At 42.0% G+C, this 22769-nt stretch overlaps 1 protein-coding gene across 1 annotated transcript in view; it reads right to left on the bottom strand.

Annotated features, from left to right (window-relative positions):
* Positions 1-2065, bottom strand: part of LOC115193760 (cGMP-dependent protein kinase 1) — a 145730-nt gene extending 143665 nt beyond the window's left edge. The window contains exon 1 of the mRNA XM_029752721.1: positions 1378-2065. Coding sequence (XP_029608581.1) covers positions 1378-1637 — 260 coding nt within the window. The 5' untranslated portion in view covers positions 1638-2065. The remainder of the gene's footprint in view (positions 1-1377) is intronic.
* Positions 2066-22769: the final 20704 nt, after the last annotated feature.

Raw genomic sequence — 22769 nt, 5'->3', positions numbered from 1 at the left:
ATGGGGGCGGGATTATATTTGCATGCTCCTACGTACAGTGCCTTGTGAAAGTCTACACACCCCTTGCAGTCTTCACATTATGCTACCTTAAAATTAAATCAAAACATCTATTCAATTTTATATTTTTCCTACTGATTAAATCAAAACATGTATTACATTTTATATTTTTCCTTAAAATGAAATCAAAACATTTATTGAATTTTATATTTTTCCTACAGATGTACACAACCTACTCCACATTTTCAAAGTGAAAGAAAAATGATAGAACATTTTCAACATTTATTGAAAATAAAGTAAGATGTCTTGATTGCATATGTTTCCACACCCCAGGGTTAATAATTGGTGGAAGCACCTTTGGCAGCCATAACAGCTATGAATCATTTTGAATAACATTATACCAGCTTTGCACAACTATTAGGGCAACATATATGCATCGTTTTTGTCAAAATTGCTCAAACTCAGTAAATTTGGTTGGGAATCACTGATGGCCAGCAATATTCAATGATTGTCACTGATTTTCAATCAGATTAAGGTCATGACTGAGACTACTAGACCATTCAGGAACACCCAACACCTCTTGGAACGTCATTCTGGTGTGTCTGACATGAACAATTCAAATTATTGATATTGAAAATTCCATTATTGATATAAAAAATACAGTTATTGATATAAAATATAATGAATATACGGCTTTCCATACACTTCTAGATGATTTCAACATGATTAACTAAAAATGCTAATATCGGTCCCATGGCTTGAATGGGATTTGTGCCAATGCTAAATGGGATTTGTGCCACAATTGTATTCTGAGTGCCAGGGAAAATAAACCAAACAATGTATTTCTGTCATACCTTGTCAATACACTGCTTATAGGGTAAGGTAACTGATGTCATTTTGTCATTTGGGTGAACTATCCCTTTAAATATCCTCAGACGTGCACTTCGGGCGCTCAGCATCCAGCTACTAAAACCAATAATGCATCGTGGTTCCTCCACTCTACCTCCGGTGGGAATGCAAAGATGGATCGGATCAATCATAAACTTCTCTCGGAAGCCTACCTTGGCGCTACGCCATCCGCCCCAAGAATGAACGCACTCGCGCTACCCCATTCACCGAAGAGCGTCTCCATCTCCACAGTAGGAGGGCTCAGCCATGTTGTGATTGTGAATGATTGACATCCAATGGGCTGACATCACACTCATGTCTACCTATCTGTTTCAAGTAGGCTAGTCTAAATGCAACCCGTACCATTAGGCTACATTTGTTCCGTTTTTTCTATACCCCATCAATTGCACACGATGGATAAACAGACTTGTTTTGCCGTATATAAACCCTAAATAAATCGACACCAATAACAACCACTTTAAACTCTCTTACCAGTCGGACTTGACATATTTCCGAAAGGCTTGTCTCGACAGGTCTTGGTAGTTTTGAGGCTCCGCCGAGATGCCTTGCGCCCGAGTCCTGGTCCTCGGTCCTATAAGTTGAGCGCTGGGCAATACGGACTGACATTTGTGCAGTTTCCTCTTCAATTCTTGGATCTCGTCCTCCCTGTCCGCCAGACGCCTCTCCAAGTCCCGTATCCTGTCCTCCTTCAACATTAAAATCTTGGCAAAGTCCTCTTCCAGGTCGCTCATGATGAAATCTGCGGAGACTTCACCGTTGTTTCCCCTCGAAAAACACAATTCCGATATTTACGGTCAGAATTCCGTTGTTTACAATGGATAAAAGAGGCTCCGCCGTGCGTATTGAGAAGGATCCCCTTGTAATACACGTGTTTATTTCGGAAGGTGCTGAGGGGAGGGGATTTAAATCGGTGTTTAAAACAGTCGAGCCGGCTGTTGATAAATCCGAGCAGCACTGGTCCACATACAGAGACCCTGAACCTCCAGGGAAGTTGGGAACTATTGATGATCCTTCATTGACAAACCAATTAGAGCAGCCCTTCCTCTTTGGGGACGCAGGCCGTCATGCTGCAGAGAAACTCGGTGTGCGCTCCAGACTGTAACCGCGACTGTGCATCACTGACTGCCCCAACACAGCCTAGAGATTTTTTGCGTTGTCAAATTCTCACCGTTACAATCATCAACACAAAGCTTCTGGAACGCCCTTTGATCCGAGAGGCTGAGCCAGCCCAGTGAAACTCGATCTGGCCAGGGATCTGATTTACAAGGTTTAGATTAGAGTGCTAGTTTAGGCATCCCCAAAAACACCCACCCTGTCGTTTTGTCATTAGACTAGCCAAATGAAACTCCTTTAGGCTATAACAATTCATGCAATTACTTTAGACATGGAATTTGTGGTTCCATACAAGGACCATTTCATTATTCAATCAAACATTTAGAGTCCCTCCAACCGAACACAATGTTTCATAGAATAAACTGTAATATGTAAACTAAACTGTGTAAGCAGCACATCACTGTCACTATCCTTGGTGGTCTGTAGCAGAGTAGTACCCCAGCAAACATGATGTGGGCCCAATGTAGACTACAATATTGGCCACACTAGGCTTCCTACATTTGGCAAATGCGATGCGCCTTTGCTCATCAGTCTCACATTGGCCCCCAAGGCATTGGCCCAGTGTAGCCCAGTGTGGGCAGCCCATATCAGGCAGCCCTCACTTTGCCTAAAATAAGCCCATCTTTTCCCAGCAAACATGCCCATATTGCCACGATGTGGGCCCAATGCAGGTTAAAACACTGGACCCATGTAGGCTGCCCACATTGGGCCGATATGCCTTTGCTCATCAGCTCCTCATTGGCCCCAAGGCAGGTGGCCCCAAGGACAGCCCTCACAATGCCTGAAATTAGTACGGTTAATTAAACGGTTAATTAAACGGTTAATTACTCGGAGCTTCATTATCTGTTCACAATGCAGATGAGTGATATCTGCTGGTCAGCAATAAATAGCATCATGTGATTATCATATAGACATGTTTTTCTGTTCTGTTTTCAGCAAAACTCCATGGCGCAGCGGTAAGTCAATTGCGTTAGTAGCGTTTTATACCATGGCATTTTTGAAAACTTGTTTCTTATTGGCTTGAAGGGCATTCTAGGGCGTGTATTATTTCCCTATATAAACTGGGTGGTTCGAGCAGGGTATGACAAAACATTTATTTTTACTGCTCTAATGACGTTGGTAACCAGTTTACAATAACAATAAGGCACCCCGGGGGTTTGTGGTATATGGCCAATATACCACGGCTATGGGCTGTATCTAGGCCCTCCTGCAGAAGAACAACCCTTAGCAGTGGTATATTGGCCATATACTACACCCCCTCATGCGTTATTGCTTAAATAACACACAGTACATTGGCACATTAGAATCTAGTGGCTAAAGTTAATTCTTACATGTTTTGTTTGAGCTGCTTTTTAAAGCAAATGTTGAATTGAAAACATGATGGGTGTTGTTGAATTTGATTTCATAATGGCAAGCTAGGACTGATGGTTTGGTTAGCTAAACTAGCAAGTCTGTTTGTTTGGTTACCACAGCAACTACTGTAGCTATCTAGTTAACTTGCTAGCTAGTTCAGTGGATGTTGAACACATTTCTACCAGCAAGTGAACACATTTCTAGTGGCAAATGTGTTCAATTATAGCCATGGTATAAAAGGGATAATCAACTCGGGCCTCTATGTGTTCTCTAGAAATTAATGCAACTCCATGTGTCGTGGAACACACCTTCCACGTTGTTCATTATTTTCAATAGAATGCATAGTTCCCCGTTGATTATCTTTTAAATAATGAGTTGTAATATCAGGTTAGCATCTTAAATCATGCTGCACTTTTTTGCCTTCAAGTTCACTATTTTTCAAAAACTGAATCTATGGCATTATTTAGGATGCTTAAGACAGAAGCTTATGCTATACTAGATATTCAACAGTGCAGAAAGTGTAGTTTCACATAAAAACATATCTAAATAGCATGCATTAGACAGGATTCAACCTCTTACCCTAACAACCATGAATGTGCCATAGTTTCCTACTCTACCTGTTAAGCTACCAGTCAAGTGAACCTTCTTGCACAAAATCCTAATAATACTGAACAAAAATATAAATGCAACAGGCAACAATTTCAAAGATTTTACTGAGTTAAAAATCAAATCAAGCTACAGTTCATATAAAGAAATCAGTCAATTAAAATAAATTAATTGGGCCCTAATCTATGGATTTCACATGACTGGGAATACAGATATGAATATGTTGGTCACTGATATATTTGAAAAAGGTAGGGGCGTGGATCAGAACACCAGTCAGTATCTCGTGTGACCACCATTTGCCTCATGCAGTACGACACATCTCCTTTGCATAGAGTTGATCAGGTTGTTGATTGTGGAATGTTATCCCACTCCTCGTCAATGGCAGGAACTGGAACACACTGTCGTACACATCGATCCAGAGCATCCCACACATGCTCAATGGGTGACTGGTGGGTATGCAGGCCATGGGAGAACTGGGACATTTTCAGCTTCCAGGAATTGTGTACAGATCCATTTGACATGGGGCCGGGAATTATACAGATATGATCTTGTTGCCATCTAATGCACATTCAAATGTCATAAATCAACACTGCAGAGCTCTCCCTGTCCTCTGCCGTGCCTTGATTGTATTACTGTTGATGATATCTGGAAATGTGCATGTACACCCTGGCCCATCTACTGTTGCTTGCCCCAATTCTGACTTATGCTCTGATATCTGTTTCACTGATTTCTGCTCTCGTAAAAGCCTGGGTTTTCTGCACGTTAACACTAGAAGCGTATTACCTAAAATTGATAAATTGAAAGTGTGGGTTCACAGCTCCAATCCAGATGTGTTGGTCATTACTGAGACAGAGTTCATGTAGGAGAATATAACACATTAGATCTGGTCAAAGATAATACAAAGCAAAAACATGCATATACATATTTTTTGTTGTTGCACCATCATCTTTGAAATGCAAGAGAAAGGCCATAATGTATTATTCCAGCACAGGCGCAATTTAGATTTTGGCCACTAGATGGCAGAAGTGTATGTGCAAAGGTTTAGACTGATCCAATGAACCATTGCATATCTGTTCAAAATATGGTATCAAGACTGCCCAAATGTGCCTAATTGGTTTATTAATACATTTTCAAGTTCATAATTGTGCACTCTCCTCAAACAATAGCATGGTATTCTTTCACTGTAATAGCTACTGTAAATTGGACAGTGCAGTTAGATTAACACGAATTCAAGCTTTCTGCCCATATCAGATATGTCTATGCCCTGGGAATTTTTTTTGTTACTTACAACCTCATGCTAATCACATTAGCCTAAGTTAGCTCAACCGTCCCGCGGGGGGGACATCGATCCCGTAGGGGTTAAAGTTGATGATGTGGTTGTTACTGACAAGAAGCACATGGCTGAGCTCTTTAGTCATCACTTCATTAAGTCAGGATTCCTATTTGACTCAGCCTTGCCTCCTTGCCCTTCCAACATTTCCTAATTTCCCACCCCTTCTATTGCGACGAGCCCCGATGCCGCTCCCTCTTTTTCTCCTGCCCCGCTACAAAGTTTCTCCCTGCAGGCGTTTACTGAGTCCGAGGTGCTAAAGGAGCTCCTTAAACTTGACCCCCAAAAAACATAATTTCTTCTTTAAGGTTGCTGCCCCTATAATCGCCAAGCCTATCTCGGACCTTTTTAACCTGTCTCTCCTCTCTGGGGAGGTTCCCATTGCCGGGAAGGCAGCCACAGTTCATCCTTTATTTAAAGGGGGAGATCAAGCTGATCCTAACTGTTACAGGCCTATTTCTATTTTGCCCTGTTTATAAAAAGTGTTGGAAAAACTTGCCAATAATCTACTGACTGGCTTTCTTGATGTCTATAGTATTCTCTCTGGTATGCAATCTGGTTTCCGCAAAGGTTATGGATGTGTCACTGCAACCTTAAAGGCCCTCAATGATGTCACCATTGCCCTTGATTCTAAGCAATATTGTACTGCTATTTTTATTGACCTGGCCAAAGCTTTTGATACGGTAGACCATTCCATTCTTGTGGGCCGGCTAAGGAGTATTGATCAAATTTCAATCAAATGTATTCATAAAACCCTTCTTACATCAGCTGATGTCACAAAGTGCTGTACAGAAACCCAGCCTAAAAACCCAAACAGCAAGCAATGCAGGTGTAGAAGCACGGTGGCTAGGAAAAACTCCCTAGAAAGGCCAGAACCTAGGAAGAAACCTAGAGAGGAACCAGGCTATGAGGGGTGGCCAGTCCTTTTCTGGCTGTGCCGGGTGGAGATTATAACAGAACATGGCCAAGATGTTCAAATGTTCATAGAGGACCAGCAGGGTCAAATAATAATAATCATAGTGGTTGTCGAGGGTGCAACAGGTCAGCACTTCAGGAGTAAATGTCAGTTGGCTTTTCATAGCCGATCATTCAGAGTATCTCTATCGCTCCTGCTGTCTCTAGAGAGTTGAAAACAGCAGGTCTGGGACAGGTAGCAAGTCCGGTGAACAGGTCAGGGTTCCATAGCCGCAGGCAGTATTGGTGTCTCTGAGGGTTCTTTGGCCTGGTTTGCTAACAGCCTCTCTCAAAGAGTGCAGTGTATAAAGTCAGAACATCTGCTGTCTCAGCCACTGCCTGTCACCAAAGGTGTAACCCAAGGCTCGATCCTAGGCCCCACGCTCTTCTCAATTAACATCAACAACATAGCTCAGGCAGTAGGAAGCTCTCTAAGCCATTTATATGCAGATGATACAGTCTTATACTCAGCTGGCCCCTCCCCGGATTTTGTGTTAAACACTCTACAACAAAGCTTTCTCAGTGTTCAACATGCTTTCTCTGCCCTTAACCTTGTTGTGAACACCTTCAAAACAAAGGTCATGTGGTTTGGTAAGAAGAATGCTCCACTCCCTACTGTTGTGTCTTGGGAGTATGGCTAGACGGTACACTGTCCTTCTCTCAGCACATATCAAAGCTGCAAACTAAAGTTAAATCTAGACTTGGTTTCCTCTATCGCAATCGCTCCTCTTTCACCCCAGCTGAATCATCCTATATTGTCCCTAACATCTTTTACTCCTTCGCAACAGTTGTGGGATACACATAGTTTAAAACAAAGTGGAAATTGAAGGACTAACTACAGTTAGATAGCAATAAAAACTGTACCATAGAGGCACAGAATAAGTTAGAGGAAAAACAAAAAGAAATGGTGGAACTTATTCAAGAAAGATCCAGTGTAATATATTATAAAAATAAAGCGAACTGAATGGATTTGTAACGGCTGTCGTCAACATGAGACCAAAATGCAAGCGGGATGTGGATACTCATCTTTAATACTTATTTTAAATAAAGTGAACACCAAAACAATAAACAAGAACGACTCACGACAGGCTAACAGGCTGTACATACAAAATAATAGCAGTGCTAGCGCAACAACCCACAAACCCAAGTGAAAAACACACACCTAATATATGACTCCCAATCAGGAACAACGATAACCAGCTGTCCCTGATCGGGAGCCACACAGACCAACATAGAAACATACAACCCAGAACAAACCTACACAGACATCTTCTGCCACGTCCTGACCAAAATACTACACAACTACACCCTCTGCTGGTCAGGACGTGACAGGAATATGGGGAAAAATGCACCAAATTATTTTTCAATCTTCAATATAGAAATGCTACCAAAAACAATGTATTGAAACTTGTTACAAATGATGGAGTCACGCATGATTCACCGAATTATATTTTGAAAGAGGAAGTAAAGTACTTTAAGAATATTTTTAGTTTCAGTCTCCTCCATCTCCACTAACCAAAGCTAATTGTATGGATTTTTTCCCTAATACTAATGTAAAATTAACACCTGTACAGAAAGACTCATGTGAAGGCAAAATTACAGAGGAGGAACTTCTTGATGCAATTAAAGCCTTTAAGGCTGGGAAAACTCCATGGCTGGATGGCATACCAGTGGAAGTACACCAAGCTTTTTTGATATACTCAGAGGGCCATTATTAGCATGTTTTAACCACTCCTATATAAATGGTAGATTATCGGACACACAACAAGAAGGTCTGATATCATTATTACTGAAACAGGACCCAAGTGGTAAATATAAAGATCCAGTCCATTTAAAAAATTGGAGGCCTCTTACACTTCAGTGTTGTGATGCAAAAATCCTAGCAAAATGCTTGGCGCATAGAATTAAAAAAGTATTGTCAGATATTATTCATCCTAATCAGACAGGTTTTTTACATGGATGATACATTGGTGATAATATAAGACAAGTACTGGAAACAATTGTAACGCCCTGGCCATAGAGAGGGGTTTTTTGTTCTTTATTTTGGTTAGGCCAGGGTGTTACATTGGGTGGGCGTTCTATGTTCCTTTTTCTATGTTTTGGTATTTCTTTGTTTTGGGCCGTGTGTGTGGCTCCCAATCAGGCACAGCTGAAGCTCGTTGCTGCTGATTGGGAGTCACACATAAGGAGCATGTTTTTCCTTTGGGTTTTGTGGGTAATTGTTTCTGTTTGAGTATTTTCCTAACAGGACTGTTTGCTGTCGTTTTGTTCATTTTGTAGTGTTCTCTTGTTTATTTGAATATAAATTCTAATGATGAGCACATCCTCTGCTGCACCTTGGTTCCCTCTTACAGACAGCCGTTACAACAATAGAATACTATGAAATATCAGGGACACCAGGCCTGGTTTTCATAGCTGATTTTGAAAAGGCTTTTGATAATGTATGACTGGAGTTTATATATAAATGCCTAGAATATTTCAATTTTGGGGAATCGCTTATGAAATGGGTTAAAGTTATGTATAGTAACCCTAGGTGTTAAAATAATAAATAATGGTTACATCTCAGATAGTTTTAAACTGTCTAGAGGAGTAAAACAAGGTTGTCCACTATCGGCATATCTATTTATTATTGCCATCGAAATGTTAGCTGTTAAAATTAGATCCAACAATAATATTAAGGGATTAGAAATACGTGGCTTAAAAACTAAGGTGTCATTGTACGCTGATGATTCATGTTTTCTTTTAAAACCACAATTAGAATCTCTCCACGGCCTCATAGAGGATCTAGATACTTTGCTATCCTCTCTGGATTAAAAAAGTGTACTATATTACGTATTGGATCACTAAAAAATGCAAATTTTACATTACCGTGTAGTTTACCAATTAAATGGTCTGACGGAGATGTGGACATACTCGGTATACAAATTGCAAAAGAAAGAAATTATCTCACTCCAATACATTTTTATAGAAAGTTAGCAAAAAATAGATAAGATCTTGCTACCAAGGAAGGGGAAATACCTGTCTGTTTGTGAAAAAATCACTCTGATTAACTCTTTAGTCATATCACAGTTTACCTATTTGCTTATGGTTTTGCCTACACCTAGTGACCAGCTTTTTAAATTATATGAACAAAAAATATTGAATTTTATTTGGGATGGCAAGCCGGACAAAATTAAAAGGGCCTATTTATATAACGAATATGAATTTGGAGGGCAGAAATGATTAAATATTAAAGCATTAGACCTCTCACTGAAGACATCAGTCATACAAAAGTTATACTTAAATCCAAACTGGTTGTTTGAAAAGGAAATAAATCTCCAAAATATCATTATTTTTTAAACAAGCTTAGAAAGTTGGTTGCAATTTCAGTTTAATCCACCTGAAAATACAGAACAAATAATACAACAAATATTGTGTTTAAACTAAAATATACTAATTGATAATAAAAAAAAGTATTTTTTGAAGAAATGTTTAAAAAAGGTATAATTTCAGAGAGAGAGTCAGCTTTGGCAGAGCGGAGAGCCTCTGTGAGACAGAGGAGAGTGATCTCAGTTGAGTGAGCCGCCTTGAAGCCTGACAAGTTAGGGTCAAGAAGATCTTAGGCCTCACTCCCCCCTATCTGAGAAATCTGCAGCCCTCATCCTCCCTCATACAACAACTGTTCTGCCAGTCACATTCTGTTAAAGGTCCCCAAAGCTCACACATCCCTGGGTCACTTGTCTTTTCAGTTCGCTGCAGCTAGCGACTGGAACAAGCTGCAACAAACTCTCAATCTGGACAGTTTTATCTCAATCTCTTCATTCAAAGACTAAATCATGGACACTCTTACTCACAGTTGTGGTTGCTTGTCGTGATTTATTGTTGTCTCTACCTTCTTGCACTTTGTGCTGTTGTCTGTGCCCAATAAAATGTGTGTACTCTGTGCTGCTATCATGTTGTGTTGCTACCATGTTGTTGTCATGTTGTGTTGTTGCCATGCTATGTTGTTGTCTTAGGTCTCTCTTTATGTAGTGTTGTGTTGTCTCTCTTGTCGTGATGTGTGTTTTGTCCTATATTTTTATTTTATTTATTTTGTATTTTTAATCCCAGCCCTCGTCCCCGCAGGAGGCCTTTTGCCTTTTGGTAGGCCGTCATTGTAAATAAGAATTTGTTCTTAACTGACTTGCCTAGTTAAACAAAGGTTAAATATTTTTTTATATACAATTATAACCCCGAAACATGAGGTGATGGCGGCGGATGAATGACACGATAATGAGCCTCAGGATCTCATCACGGTATGTCTGTGCATTTAAATTACCATCAATAAAATGCGATTGTGTTTGTTGTCCATAGCTTAAGCCTGCCCATTCCATAACCCCACCGCTACCATGGGGCACAATGTTGACATCAGCAAACCGCTCGCCCACACGACACCATACACGTGGTCTGCGGTTGTGAAGCCATTTGGATGTACGACCAAATTCTTTAAAACAACATTGGAGGCGGCTTAGAAACTACTATTCAATTCTCTGGCAACAGCTCTGGTGGACATTGTGTTATGTGACAAAACTGCACATTTTAAAGTGGCCTTTTATTGTCCCCAGCACAAGGTGCACCTGTGTAATGATCATGCTGCTTAATCAGCTTCTTGATGTGCCACAATTGTCAGGTGGTTGGTTTATCTTGGCAAAGGAGAATGCTCACTAACAGGGATGGAAACAAATTTGTGCACATTTTAGAGAAATTAGCTTTTTCCGCGTATAGAAAATTTAAGGGATCTTTTATTTCAGCTCATGAAACATGGGACCAACACTTTACATGTGTTTATATTTTTGTTCAGTGTATATTTGTAAGTACAGTGTCCAGTAGAGGTCGGTGTTTTAAAGCAGCTTGGAATCGAAGAAAGCACCAGATCCACAGTGAAATCAGTGGGATCTCGCATTTTGCAACACATGATTTGAAAAACCTGTGATCAAATTAAGCTTTAGACGTCATTGATGACGTTCATTGATGACGTTCTAATAGTGATAAACGCATCGGCACACTGCTTCAAAGTTAGCTGCTTAGAGATTTTGACACATGCGTCGGAGCTCCAGTACCAAACATAACATTACGGTCTGAAATAAGGCCTCACTTTTGGATCATACATTGTATCAGAAAGACAACTATAATAACAGTTGCACAAAAATAACCTGTGAACTATAAGGTTCTATCTGATTAAAGATTATTCAGAGATAATTGGCTTTCTTGGTCCGAACCCTCAATGGTTTGAATGGTGCCAGCAATTTTTTAACATAACAACATGAATTGGATTGTTTGCTAACCACACCCTCAAATATTCTACTGAGCCCCACCTACACATTATGAAGTAGCTGGGCTTGGTGTTGGCTAGCCTGTGCAGGGCTTGATGTAGGCTAGTCCGTGTTGGGCTGTTGTGGGCTAGCCTGTGTTGGGCTGGTGTAGGCTAGCCTATGTTGGGCTGGTGTGGGCTTGGTGTGGGTTAGCCCGTGTTGGGCTGATGTGGGCTAGCCTGTGCTGGGCTGGTGTAGGCTAGCCCATGTTGGGCTGGTGTGGGCTTGGTGTAGGCTAGCCCGTGTTGGGCTGGTGTGGGCTAGCCTGTATTGGGCTGGTGTAGGCTAGCCCGTGTTGGGCTGTTGTAGGCTTGGTGTGGTCTAGTCCATGCTGGGAGTGGTGTGGGCCAGCCCATGTCGGGCTGGAGTCCGTTAGACCGTGTTGTGCTGATGTGGGATTGCTGTGGGCTTGCCCCTGCACACAATGGGGTCATGTTTGCTGGGAGGCTATGTTGAGTTTTGCAATAGGTAAATGTAGAGAAAGGCCAATGTTGTCATATATATATACACACACACACACACACACACACACACACACACACACACACACACACACACACACACACACACACACGTTGAGCACTCTGTAAGCCTAATCTTCAAACAGAGCCAACCATTTCTCTGCATTATTTTTCATCCTCTGACTAAATCCATTTCAGCTCAATGAATTCATTGAAAGAGCGACTTGGGCTGCAGGGGGAATGTTTCGTTAATATTCTGAGTTAAAAATAGTGCCAGGGGATCCATCATTTGCAAGTGGAGTTCATAGTATTATGCCCCTGTTTTCCTACTCTCCTTCCCAAGTCCATAGAGTCTGGGTGGCTCAAAAGTAATGCAAGTGAAAGGAAAGGTAGGCTGCTTTCCAACTACTACCACAGACATAGACATCTTTGCTCATCACTTTTCCTTTTAAATTAGAATTCCAATCTCTAATGTTTTAATTTTCAAAGTGAGGAGAAAGTACTTCAAATGACTCACACTGAAAAAGGCTAAGATTTGAAGAGCAGTACCTTTTGATATACTGTGCAAGTGCAAGAGATCACTTAGAGACATGCTTGAGACCTTGGCCACATGAGAAATCTTCTTGGCACGAAGGGCACATCTTTACAGACATTCAGCTTTCTTTACGTATGGTAAAGCTGTGTCAGTTACATTTAACAGTTTTGTCATTCAGTAGACGCTCTTATCCAGAATTACTTACAATGTGAGGGGAACGTCGGGGGCGCAATGAAAGTTATTGAAGATACTCTTCAAAGAGGTAGGGTTTCAGACATTTTAGAAAGATTGGCAGGGACTCTGCTGTCCTGACTTTAGGGGGACACTTGTTCCCCCATTGGGGTGCCAGGACAGAGAAGAGCTTGGACTGGGCAGCGCGGAAGCTGCCCTTCCGTAGGGGTGGAAGGGCCAAGAGACCAGAGAGGCTGGAACAGAGTGCTCAGGTTGGAATGTCATTTTTTAGCATAGCCTGAAGGTAAGGAGTGGCAGTTCCCTTTGCTGCTTCATAGGCACACCAGGGTCTTGAAGATGATGCTAACTTCGACTGGAAGCCAGTGTGCAGAGGAGCGGGTGACATGGGAGAACTTAGGAAGGTTGAACAGCAGGTGGGCTGTGGCATTCTGGATAAGTCTCAGTGGTTTGATGGCACACGCCGGGAGCCCAGGACCTGCGCCACTTCCTCTGTGAGCAAAGGTCGTACTCTACGGATGTTGTAGATCATGAACCTGCAGGAGCGAGTCACTGCTTTGATGTTTGCTGAGAATAACAGGGTGTTGTCCAGGGTCACACCAAGGTTATTTGCACTCTGATAGGGGGACACCGTGGAGTTGTCAACCATGATGGAGAGTTCTTGGAGTGGGCAGGGCTTCCCCGCGAGGAAGAGCATCTCAGTTTTGTGAAGGTTGAGCTTGACGTGGTGGGCCCACATCCAAGCTGAGATGTCTGCCAGGCAGAAGGGGTTAAGAAGAAGAGTAGTTTAGTGTCATCCGCAGAGCAATGATAGGAGAGACCATGTGAGGATATGACAAAGCAGAGTGCCTTGGGGTAAAGAGAAAAGAGAAGAGGGCCTGCAGGAGCGAGTCACTGCTTTGATGTTGGCAGAGAACGACAGGGTGATTGTTGTCCAGGGTCACACCAAGGTTCTTTGCACTCTGGGAGGGGGATGGAGAGGTCTTGGAGCGGGCAGAGCTTCCCGCGAGGAAGAGCAGCTCAGTTTTGTTGAGGTTGAGCACTCTTTAGTTATTTGTCACTGCGTGCCTGAGCCCAGGGAGAAAACAGTAGTGAGAGCATGTGGTGCAGACAAATCAAATCAAATTATATTGGTCAGATACACACATTTAGCAGATTAGTGCAGGTGTAGCGAAATGCTTGTAAAAGCAACCTGCCAGGTAGGATACAATCCAGGAGTGTGCAGAGCCTGAGACGCCCAACCCTGAGAGGAGATGGTGGAGAGGAGGATCTAATGGTTCACAGTGTCGAAGGCAGCGGATAGATCAAGGTGGATGAGAACAGTGGAGAGAGAGTCAGCTTTGGCAGAGCGGAGAGCCTCTGTGAGACAGAGGAGAGCGATCTCAGTTGAGTGAGCCGCCTTGAAGCCTGACAAGTTAGAGTCAAGAAGATCATTCTGAGAAAGATAAAGAGATAGTTTGTCAGAGACAGCATGCTCAAATGTTTTGGAAACAAACGAAAGATGGGATACCAGTCTGTAGTTTTTGACGTTGACCCCTCTCTGGGTTGACCCTTCTGGTCGGGTGAGTTTCAGTTTTTTGAAGAGGGGAGCAACTCTGACCATCTTGAAGTCAGAGGAGATGCAGCCGGTGGTCAGGGATGAGTTGATGAGGGAAGTGAGGAATGAGAGAAGATCTGGAGAAGGGTAGGAGGGGATGGGTTCAAATTGGCCGGTTGTTGGGCAACTGGACATCACTAGTCGCAGCATTTCATCTGGAGGGAGAGAGTAGAAAGAGGCCAAGGTGTAGGGTAGTTCTGTGTAAGTGGGACCAGTGGACTCAGTAAGCTGATTGAATGAGGAACAGATTACGTCAAACTTTTTTTCAAAGTGGTTGACAAAGTCGTCCGCAGATCGGGATAAGGGAGGGGAGGAGGTTTAAGGAAGGAGGAGAGAGTGGAGAAAATAGTTTCCCAGGGTTGGAGGCAGAAGCTAGAGTGATAGAAAATGGCTTAAGAAGAGGATACAGAGGAAGAGAAGGTAGAGGGGGGGAGTGCAAGGATGATAGGTCCTCCGGAAGTTTAGTTTTCTTCCATTTCCACTCAGCTGCCCGCAGCCCAGTTCTGTTAGCACACAGTGAGACACTCAGCTATAGATATGGTCTATGGACTGTGATCCAACTGGATGTGACAGGTTCTGGGTGACAGGGTCATGACTGGAACAGCGCAATGGGCAGTGTAGATCAATCAATCATAGTTTAGTTCCTAACTGTACCCTTTATCCCACTAGCAAATATTCTCTACATTTACAGTATCTAGGGCACTCCAGTATATCCATATTGTTGATAGGGATGAAAGAATGTTCATCCAATGACATTTGTACATAGGCCTGGGTCTGACATTTAGAGGTCCTGTCAGGGTAATTGAGAAACAGAGTGTTGTTTGTGGCAATTTAAAGCATTGAACCTCAGTTCTGAATGTATTGAGTATGCCTAGTTTAGTCTCATTGTTTGTCTCAGAGAGTATGACTGGATGTGAGTGGTACCATTGTTATCAAGTGATTTCACATTGAGCCATTGCATTGCTGTAATGCATGGTTTAGTCAATGTTATTGGAGTGCTCCCAAAGCGTCTGGGCAGACTAAGCCCTCCCGATAGCCTTGGGGACAGATCAGTTTACAGATGAGCGTGGGCAGACGTTAGTCACTGCTTTCCTGTAACATGCACACAGACGCACGCACGCACGCACGCACGCACGCACGCACGCACGCACGCACGCACACACACACACACACACACACACACACACGCACACACACGCACACACAGACGCACACAGACGCACACACACGAATGCACGGATGCATATACTCGTAGGCACAACTTTACATGTCCATACAAACTCACACACATTTACAGTAAACCGGCACAGACATCCCCATAAATCCTTAACCACCCACTACCACAAATGTTTACTAACGCACACACAACCTCTAACACACACACACCTTCATGGCTGCCTGCCACCCATATGGAAACCCTAGAGCGGTTGAGGGTGGTGGTGGCGGTCGATAAGGTGGCTGCTGGTGCCTGTGATGCAGTGATGCCAGCAGCTGGTTGGAGGCTGGGGCATCTCCTTCAGAGGAGTCCGAAGAGGGGACGGGGATACGGAGAGACTGCAGACTACTGAGCTACCTGTCTCTGAGCCTCAATACCCACATCATCACATCACACCACAGCAAAGAAACCCTGACTGATCATTCGACACAGGCCAAGGGAAACAGAGCCAGTGTTCTCTCCTCTGCAATTTGAGAGCATTGAAATATGATACTTAAAAAAATGTCATGCATCCCTCTTACCTGCCGTAGTGTCGTCCTCTCTTAGGGGTTCTATAGTCTATTCAAATTGGAAATTGTATAAGCAAAATGATGTTTTCCATGATAATCAGCTTGAGGGTGGACAGATGCTCTTGTATTGTATTTACAGAACAGTTGTGCAAGATGGGTGTCTAGAGAGACACACACAGGGAACAGGCATGTGAGATGTGCAACAGTTCAGAGGTCAGAGGCTGGAATGTTCCCCTCCCCTCACCATCCAGGTGTGCCATGTAACTGGCTAAATGACCCAGATCATGTGACCGCAGGCCCAACAGGATCCAGACGGATGGGAAAAACAAGACGACAGAGTAAATGCTGTACTATATACTCAAACATCTGTTTATTTCAGGTCAACTTACCATGTTGGGCCATATGTGATGGCAATATTAGTTACAAAAATAGTCCTTATGCAATTATTGGAATTTCAAGTGCATGCTATGTAAGGCTAAGACAATACAACAGTGACGTGCAGTCAGGATAGACAGTGCTTACACTGTGATAATCTAATAAAAAAGCTGTTATGAAAGCCAAATAAAAAATACAATTATATAAAAAATTGTCATTCTTTTTTATCTATTGTTTTTTCTCAATTATTCTGGTGGTTTTTATGCTCAAAGTCTAAACATTTGCTAAAATTGCATCAAAAGCTCAGGAAAGGCACTAGGGTATTCATGTCTTTCTTTCCATCCATTCGAATCCATTAAAATCCTTGACGCATGCTGCCTTTCCTGACACCAGTGGCTGTCAATGAACAGGGTCATTGCCTAGCTTGAAGTAGCTCGAGCCTATTTTATATTTTGCACATTCGTATTGCCTAAACGTGTTGTGTGGCTATTGCCTGGGGTAGGCTGTGCAAATTTGAGCATGTCTACAGTACATCATTTGGCGCTCGCATCCCTTGGCTAGAACTGAACAATGCTAGATAGCTAGCAAAAACAACCTGACAAATTGACACTACTATACTGCGTCTCAACTATTTTCCAAGTTGGAATAGTGCCGTTTGGAGGGTTTGAAGAGTGGAACGTCAACTATAATGAAAGGTAGGACCAGACAGAGGCAGCATACAGTATACAAGATGTGGCTTTATTCATGACAGGCAAGACAACCAACATCAATCTCCCTCACTGCTATCTGTCGGGCAGGCGAACAGTGAGTACTGGACAGTCCACTCATTACCAGTTAATACTTTATACCCAGACTTTTACACATCTTGGACATTTTTGTTATTTTTTATTTATTCAACCTTTTTTTTATCAGGGAGTCAAACTGAGACCAAATGATCTTTTACAGATGAGCCCTGAATTACATAAATTCCAGAAAATACAGACATCAAAATATAAATACAAAAAGCAAGCAGAAAGAAAAACACAGTCATAAAAAACAAACACATTCATCAGTAATAAGGCCCTCAATCAGCTTTCTGAACTTGCCCAAGAGGCACCAGCACATCAAATTTATGAACATTTTGAAGATTTCTCCAGAAATAAGGTGCAAGAAAACTAAAAGCTGATGTACCTAACTCAGTAGAGACCAAAGGAATTTCCAGAGTAGGCCATCCCTGAGAGCAGGTGTGGTAACTGGTATGTGTAAAGTTTAGTTATGATGTTCTGTATAGTACTTTTTGTATAAATGAAAACATAGCAATGTATCAACCTAAAGTATGTGATGTCAAAGAGGGCCAACCAAGTTTCTGGCAGAGAATGCAGTGATGAGTACTAAAATTGTCGCCCTTAATAAAGCGTAGTGAGCATCTAACGGCTTTAATGAAGTGGCAGCTGCGTTCATAAAGATGTCGCAATAGTCTAGGACCGATAGGAATGCTGACTGAATAATCTGATTTCTACTATTTAGTGAGAGGCAGGACCTATTTCTATAGAAGAAGCCCATTTATATTCTAAGCTTCTTAACTAACTCATCAATATACTTTTTAAACGACAGTTTTTCATCTATCCAGATGCACAGATATTTGTAAGCATGGACACGATCAATATGGACACCATCCAAAGTGCATATGTGTAAACCTCAGGAGGCCTAAGAAATTTGTCTTGGCCCCTAAGACCCTCAGAAACTTTTACAGATACACAATTGAAAGCATCCTGTCGGGCTGTACGGCAACTGCACAGCCCAAAACCGCAGGGCTCTCCAGAGCGTGGAACGGTCTGCCCAACGAATCACTGGGGGCACACTGCCTGCCCTCCAGGACACCTACAGCACCCGATGTCACATGAAGGCCACAAACATCATCAAGGACATCAACCACCCGAGCCATGGCCTGTTCACCCCGCTATCATCCAGAAGGCGAGGTCAGTACAAGTGCATCAAATCTGGGACCGAGAGACTGAAAAACAGCTTCTATCTCAAGGCCATCTGACTGTTAAATAGCCATCACTAGCCGGGTACCGCCTGGCTACTGAACCCTGCACCTTTGAGGCTGCTGCCCTATATACATAGACATGGAATCACTGGCCACTTGAAATAATGGAACACTAGTCACTTTAATAATGTTTGCACACTGCTATACTCACCTCATACATGTATGTATATACTGTATTCTATTTTACTGAATTTAGTCAATGCCACTCCGACATTGCTCGTCCTAATATTTATGTTTATATATTTCTTAATTCCATTCTTTTAATTTAGATGTGTGTATTGTTGTGAATTCTTAGATACTACTGCACTGTTGGAGCTAGGAACGCAAGCATTTCGCTACACCCGCAATAACATCTGCTAAATAGTATATGTGACCAATAAAATTTGATTTGATTTGAAAATCATCAAACTTGTTTTTATGCGCTATAGAACAACATATACTTAGTTTTACCTGCATTCAGTACTAATTTCAGGTCAATTAAGTTGTTCTGTAATATAATGAAGGCAGACGGTAGATCAGATAGAGCCTGGTTAACTGTGGGGGCAATAGAATACACAACAGTATCCTAGGCATACAAGTGCAGATTACAGTTTTTTATAGACATGTCGATATTGTTAATGTAACAGTACAGGACCCAGAATCAACCCCTGCGGGACACCTTTTGTAATATACAGGAAACCTGATTTAACACCATCAGTAGATCTACATTGTGTTCTATCTGTCAAGTAATTTTTAAACCAGTTGCAAGCAGCCTGGTCTTGGCCAATTGAGGACAGCCAGTGAGTGATCAACAGTATCAAAAGCATTTGACAGGTCAATGAAGATGGCAGCACAATGTTGCCTTTCATCCATACAGTTAACCACATCATTTACAACTAGGGATACAGCAGAGATAGTGCTATGACCTGGTCTAAAACCTGACTGACGTACATTTAGAACACATTTCATCCTAGCTGAGAATTAATCAAGGATTCTAATATTTTAGCCAAGCAAGAAAATTATTATTTAGGTCACAAGGTTCACCACATTTTTGGAGGGGGAGTACATGGGCTGCCTTCCAATTCTTGGGGATAGTACCAGATATACAGTAATCGTCAGGTTAAAAATATGGGTTAATGATTCAGCAATAAGAGGGGCAGAGAACTGCAGCAAAATTTGATCAAGCAACAGCTCCAGTGGATTTTTTTTTTTACATCAATCTTAAGCAAGGCATCTAGCACATCACAGATAGCAAATTGTTGAAACGAAAACAAAAATTCACCAGAAGTTGACGGGTTAACCCTCGAGTCAGCTAGAGGCTGGCAGAGGCAAGAGCAGTCGATTGACTTACCAGGGTCAACTACACCACCGTTTCTCTCAAATAAAATTCCTGCCGAGATAAAACGATAGTTAAAAGCATCTCTTATCCCATTCTTCTCAGTTATGATGCCGGAGTCAGACAGAACTTGCTTAGGCAGGGAAGAAGAAGAATTTGTACTCTTCAGTGCATTTACTGTTTTATAAAATGTAGGATCACCAGCAGAGTCAGAGATAGAGCTTAACAAGTAGCTTGATATGGCTTTCTTAATCAAGATAGTACATCTTTTGCTTACAATTTGTACAATTTAGCACACATTTACATTTGCTTTGTGAACGTAGTGGGATAGGGGCTTCTTCTGTCCCTCAATGCAGGCCCTAGCCTTGGCTTACACAAGATGAATGTGCCTATCTGCACTACAACCATTCTATGTGCATGGCTGCCCTGCTGTGTGCATGCAGAATACAGTAATGGACATGGGGTTCTGCTGTGACTTCTACAACGCTTTCACCGAGAGGGAGGGACAGACAAATTGACTTAATTTACAAGTAAAGGTAGGCCTAAATGCATTTTCCTTAGCAATTTGCGAGTTAGGCTACTTTTGAATAATGGGAATAGACAACAACCCATTGAATGCTTTTGATTTACCAAGCTAGAATTTCATTTTGATGAGACACTTTTTTTGACGTTTTGAACTGCATTTTTCAGTCATTTTGATTGTTGATATGGACAGTTCGAAAACTTCTTTGTTAAATATGTTTGTGTAATGATATTTCACATAATAATGCTATTATGTGTGTGTGTGTGTTTGTGCATTGGAAGAATTGTAAATCTATTGTAAAGCCTATGGCGTTTGCGATGCGAATTATTTAAATGTTGGTATTTTAGTGCCACCTATTGGTTGTAGCTGTGGATGCTGCATTGGCCTATGGCTGAGCCGAGTTGAGCAGTGTGTCATTTTGTCAGATTAAATGATATATGCCTCCATCAAAGGCTAATGTGTATCTAGTCTACATTGGTATTTACATTCACAATTCTTTTATTGTCCGTTTCAGTTAATAGTCTATGTCACTCTGATTGTTGGACCTACCTGTTGTATGGTGAAATTGGGCTTCATCAAGGTTTATTTGTGAGTAAATCTGGCTTTGATAATAGCCCATGCTTACACAGCCACCGACCTCACATCACTGCAACACAATGTTATGACCGCTCTACCAATTAGCTGCTTAAAAACATCATGTTTGGGAGGCATTTGCGAATATTACAGTAAGAAGTGAAGTAAAGTCTGTAACTTCGATTCTCATACCAAAAATAGACACGTGATTTCCCTTTGCCACTGCTGTATGTAGTCAGCCTCAGTATTGGTGCTGTCCTCTGATGAGGACATAGGGTTCTTCAGCGTAACCTCAGAGGGGTAATATGAAGTGGCAGCCTCATCAGTCTGATTCTGCACTGTCATTCTCTCCACTCAGCCCCAAGTTATTCACATATCGTCTTCTTTTTGAGGAGAGGCGAGAGTTTCCTCTCTGTGTCCGCTGAGCTGAAACAGGATTATTTTGGGCCCTGCTTCTCCAATTATTCCTCAATTGCTTTTCCTACCTGTCCAAAACTGTCTGACACGGCTCCATCGGGGCAATGGTACACTGCAGTGTCATTCTGTTTCTTTTTCATTCAAAGAGCCACTTGGGCTGCAGGGGGAATGTTTTATTAATATTCTGAGTTAAAAATAGTGCCAGGGGATCCATCATTTGCAAGTGGAGTTCATAGTTTTATGCCCCTGTTTTCCTACTCTCCTTCCCAAGTCCATAGAGTCTGGGTGGCTCAAAAGTAATGCAAGTGAAAGGAAAGGTAGGCTGCTTTCCAACTACTACCACAGACATAGACATCTTTGCTCATCACTTTTCCTTTTAAATTAGAATTCCAATCCCTAATGTTTTCATTTTCAAAGTGAGGAGAAAGTACTTCAAATGAATTGCACTGAAATAGTCTATGCTTTGAAGAGCAGTACCTTTTGATATGCTGTGCAAGAGATAATTTTGTGACATGCTTGAGACCTTGGCCACAGGAGAAATGCTCTTGGCTTGAAGGGCACATCTTTACAGACATTCAGCCTTCACTACGTGTGGTAAAGCTGTGTCAATAGGCTTGATATGGTGGATATGATCTGGTTCTGGGTGACAGGGTCATGACTGGAACAGTGCCTTGGGCATCGTAGATCAATCAATCATAGATTAGATCCTAACTGTACCCTTCAGCCCACTGGCAAATGTCCGGTGCATTCATTTAGGGCACTCCAGTATATCCATGTTGTTGATAGGGGTGGAAGGACGTTCATCGTTCTGTGTCCTTTTCAAGGTAATTTACTGGGTTTCTTCAGGACAATCATTTGGTTTCAGTGTCCTTTCAGGGTACTTTTTACTGTACTCCAACATGCTTTTTCATCATATTTTCCATGCTGTCGTAAAAGCAGTGTTTTCAAATAGCTCTATTCTTCAACTGCTCTATCTATGGTCCTAATATTGGTCTTTGTCCATCTGCTTCTGCTAAGTTGTTCTCTCAAAAACAGCACTCTTAAATGGATATGTAGCAGACCTTTATGACTGCACTGTTGGGCTAATACATGGGAATTTATTTATCGAAATGTGTTGTCCTAATTCTATGATTTTACTATTACTATTTCTTATATCTGTTCTATCTGAATACTTTGTTGGTTGTTCTGTTTGGCTGCTTCAGGAAACCCAATGTAATATTGGATTCTCATACAGACTGATGGGGTGGACAGACAGAGTGTGTGTGTGTGTGCGCGCGTGCGTGTGTGTGTAAACATTTGTCTGGGTAGGGTAAGCAGCCGTTTGAAAAGGTCACCACCCATACCATACTGTTTTAGTCTCAGAGAACGAAGCTGTCAGGGAAGAGAAGTTGCTGTGTATTTTACTGGGAGAAGGAAACATGTGGCAACACTGGTGGGG

The sequence above is a fragment of the Salmo trutta genome, chromosome 5 (genome assembly GCF_901001165.1).
Source record: "Salmo trutta chromosome 5, fSalTru1.1, whole genome shotgun sequence".
Lineage (NCBI taxonomy): Eukaryota > Metazoa > Chordata > Actinopteri > Salmoniformes > Salmonidae > Salmo > Salmo trutta.
The sequence above is the reverse complement of the archived record's forward strand: the minus strand, read 5'-3'. Positions and strand labels throughout refer to the sequence as shown.